Source organism: Cicer arietinum, chromosome 5, assembly GCF_000331145.2.
Source record: "Cicer arietinum cultivar CDC Frontier isolate Library 1 chromosome 5, Cicar.CDCFrontier_v2.0, whole genome shotgun sequence".
NCBI lineage: Eukaryota > Viridiplantae > Streptophyta > Magnoliopsida > Fabales > Fabaceae > Cicer > Cicer arietinum.
In genome coordinates, this window is record NC_021164.2 from 44,743,948 (window position 1) to 44,747,723 (window position 3,776).

The 3,776-nt window shown below is 35.9% G+C and overlaps 1 protein-coding gene across 1 annotated transcript in view; it reads left to right on the top strand.

Moving 5' to 3' along the window:
• Positions 1-85: 85 nt before the first annotated feature.
• Positions 86-3,776, top strand: part of LOC140920469 (uncharacterized) — a 5,931-nt gene continuing 2,240 nt past the window's right edge. Inside the window, exons 1-2 of the mRNA XM_073368750.1 lie at positions 86-1,916; positions 2,694-3,133. Of these exons, the coding sequence (XP_073224851.1) occupies positions 196-1,916; positions 2,694-3,133 (2,161 nt within the window). The 5' untranslated portion in view covers positions 86-195. The remainder of the gene's footprint in view (positions 1,917-2,693; positions 3,134-3,776) is intronic.

Consider the following 3,776-nt stretch of genomic DNA (forward strand, 5'->3'; position numbering starts at 1 on the left):
TTGTTAAACCCATTTCAGAATCAACAACTAACAACACAGCTGTTTCCAAAACGAGAATGATATACCACTTAAAAACTAACTCTCAAGGACCCAAAACAAAGTGGGTACCTAAAACTGGAATGATATCACCTGCAGGTTGGTTTTCAAAATACAAAGAGAAAGCCTTGGTTCTTGGACAGTGGCTGTTCAAGGCACATGACAGGAGATAGAAATTGTTTCATAACCTTCAGCAAGAAGGATGGTGGTTCGGTCACATTTGGAAATGATGATCAAGCTCAAATTAAGGGAAATGGAACAATTGGTAAGACAAACTCTGCTCAAATAAATGATGTCCAATACGTGGAAGGATTGAAACACAATTTATTAAGCATAAGTCAGTTATGCGACAATGGATGCGAAGTCACTTTCAAGCCAAAGGTATGTGAAATCAAGTTGGCCAGAACTGGAAAAATTATGTTCTCTGGTAAGCGAAAGAAAAATTTATATGTGATATATTTGGATGAATTACCTGATGAATCATGCTTTATATCAATCAATAAAGATAAATGGATCTGGCATAAAAGGGCTGGACATATCAGCATGAAAACTATTTCAAAAATCTCCAAACTTGATCTTGTTAGAGGTTTACCAAAACTTAATTTTGAGAAAGACAAAATCTGTGAAGCTTGTGCAAAAGGTAAGCAAGTCAAGAGCAGCTTTCATACAAAAGATTTTGTAACAACAAAAAGAACTCTTGAACTACTTCACATAGATTTATTCGGGCCTGTCAAAACAACAAGTCTAGGAGGAATGAAATATGGTTTTGTTATTGTTGATGATTTCTCAAGATTTACATGGGTTCTGTTTTTAAAACAAAAAGATGATGCATTTGAATCATTTAAAACATTTTGTAAAAAGGTGCAGAATGAAAAGGACTCCAGCATCATCTCTGTAAGGAGTGATCATGGAGGAGAATTCATAAATGCCTCATTCAAAAGCTTTTTTGATGAACTTGGTATATCTCACAATCTTTCATGTGCAAGAACTCCACAACAAAATGGAGTTGTTGAAAGAAAGAATAGAACACTACAAGAAATGGCAAGAACTATTTTAGAAGAATCAAATGTTGAAAGTTATTTTTGGGCAGAAGCCATAAACACTTCTTGCTATATCTTGAATCGTGTATCTATCAGAAAAATCATCAACAAAACTCCGTACGAAATCTGGAAAAACAGAAAACCAAACATTTCTTACTTTCATATTTTTGGTTGTTACTGTTACATACTAAACAACAAAGATCCTATTGGAAAATTTGATGCAAAATCCGATAAAGCGATCTTTCTTGGATACTCAACCGAATCTAAAGGTTATAGAGTGTTCAATTTAAGAACTAATGTTGTTGAAATTAGTATGCATATATTGTTTGATGAGTTTGATGATCTAGATATAAGTAAAAAGGATGAGGAAGAAGAAACTCAAAATGAAACACAGCAGGAAACAAGTCTGCAGAAAACAGAGATTGATAAACAATCTCCGTTTCATTCTCCACCAAAAAGCTGGAAAACCATTGGAGATCATCCTCAAACTCAGATCATTGGAGACACAGCTGATGGAATCCGAACCAGAAGATCATTCAAAAATGATGACGACAGCATGGCAATGATATCTCAGATTGAACCAAAGTCAATCAAAGATGCTATTACTGATCAATCTTGGATTAACGCCATGAAGGAAGAACTTCTACAGTTTGAGAAAAATGAAGTTTGGACTCTAGTACCAGATCCTTTAGATCAAACTGTTATTGGCACTCGATGGGTATTCAGAAACAAGCTTGATGAAGAAGGTAAGGTCGTGAGAAACAAAGCAAGATTAGTAGCTCAAGGCTACAATCAACAAGAAGGTATAGACTATGATGAAACTTTTGCTCCAGTTGCAAGGTTAGAAGCTATTCGAATACTTCTTGCATATGCATCTCATAAACTCATCAAACTGTTTCAAATGGATGTGAAAAGTGCTTTCTTAAATGGTTTTTTAAATGAACAAGTGTATGTAAAACAGCCCCCAGGTTTTGAAAACCAAGCAAAACCAAATCATGTTTTCAAACTTACCAAAGCTCTTTATGGCTTAAAACAAGCACCAAGGGCATGGTATGAAAGACTGAGTTCATTTCTGATCGAGAACAATTTTCAAAGAGGAAAAATCGATACTACTTTATTCAAGAAAACTGAAGGAAATGAATTACTCATTGTTCAAGTATATGTGGATGATATCATTTTTGGATCAACAAATGAAAAACTATGTGAAGATTTCTCAAAACTTATGCAAAGTGAATTTGAAATGAGCATGATGGGGGAATTAAGATATTTTCTTGGTTTACAAATCAAACAATACGAAAAAGGCATTTTTGTTTGTCAAGAAAAATATATGAAAGATCTGTTGATAAAATATAAAATGAATGAGTCAAAAATTATGACAACTCCCATGCATCCATCCACTTCCTTACAAAAAGATGAAAATTGCAAATCTGTTTCTGAAAAAGAATATCGTGGAATGATCGGTTCTCTGCTATATCTAACTGCTAGCAGACCAGATATTGTGTTTGCAGTAGGATTATGTGCTCGATTTCAATCAGCGCCAAAAGAATCCCACTTAACTGCTGTTAAACGCATATTTAGATATCTCGTTGGAACAACTAATCTTGGTCTTTGGTATAGAAAAGGTTCCCATTTTGATATTATAGCATACTGTGATGCTGATTATGCTGGAGACAAAGTTGAAAGAAAAAGCACAAGTGGAGCATGTCAGTTCCTAGGTGAAGCATTAATCAGTTGGTCATGCAGAAAACAGAACACCATAGCACTATCCACAACTGAGGCTGAATATGTGTCAGCTGCAAACTGCTGTTCACAAGTTTTGTGGATCAAGAACCAACTTCAAGATTACTCTGTAAGCTATTCCAATATTCCAATTTATTGTGATAATACAAGTGCTATAAATCTGTCTAAAAATCCTATTCAGCATTCTAGATCAAAGCATATTGAAATAAAACATCATTTCATTCGTGATCATGTCAATAAGAAAGACGTTGAATTAATCTTCGTTGATACTCAAAATCAACTTGCTGACATTTTCACTAAGCCTCTTGTGGAGGATAGTTTTAATTCAATCAAGGAAAAACTGAGAATCATGAAAAATCCAGAAAATTCTGGTTGAAATCTGCTTCTGCAGAAAACGGAGATCGTTTATCAGTCTCCGTTTCGCGATTCATCATTCTCCGTTCTGGAAAAAGCAACAGTCTGCTTTTCCCTCTCAAAAGTAAAAAAGGCAAATCTTGGCATTTATTACACGTGCCCTTGTGTCTGGTGTTAGAATGCTGACACATACACTCTCCAATCCCCCAAAATGCTTTTCCCATTTTCCTAGGTACAAACTCATCATTACTCCACCTTTTTCTCTCCATCCACTCAAGTCAGAAAACTGCTCCTCTTCCCACCTTCTTTTCCCCAAAAGCTGGAATCATCTCTCTTTACCTATATCACATTCACTGTTCATCTTCTTCATCATCTTCCTCCCAGAAAAACAAAAATGGCTCGAACCAAACAGTCTGCACGAAAAAATGCCTCTCTCTGTACACCACCCTCTTCATCGTCCTCATACCAATCCAGAGAGCGTTCTCCCTCTCCACCACCTCGCCCTTCTCCACCACACTCATCTTCCGCCTCTCCATCTCCTCAAAACAGTCAAGAAGTTCTAAACCTCATGCCTCTGTCTACCTTTCTTCCACCACTATACACTCG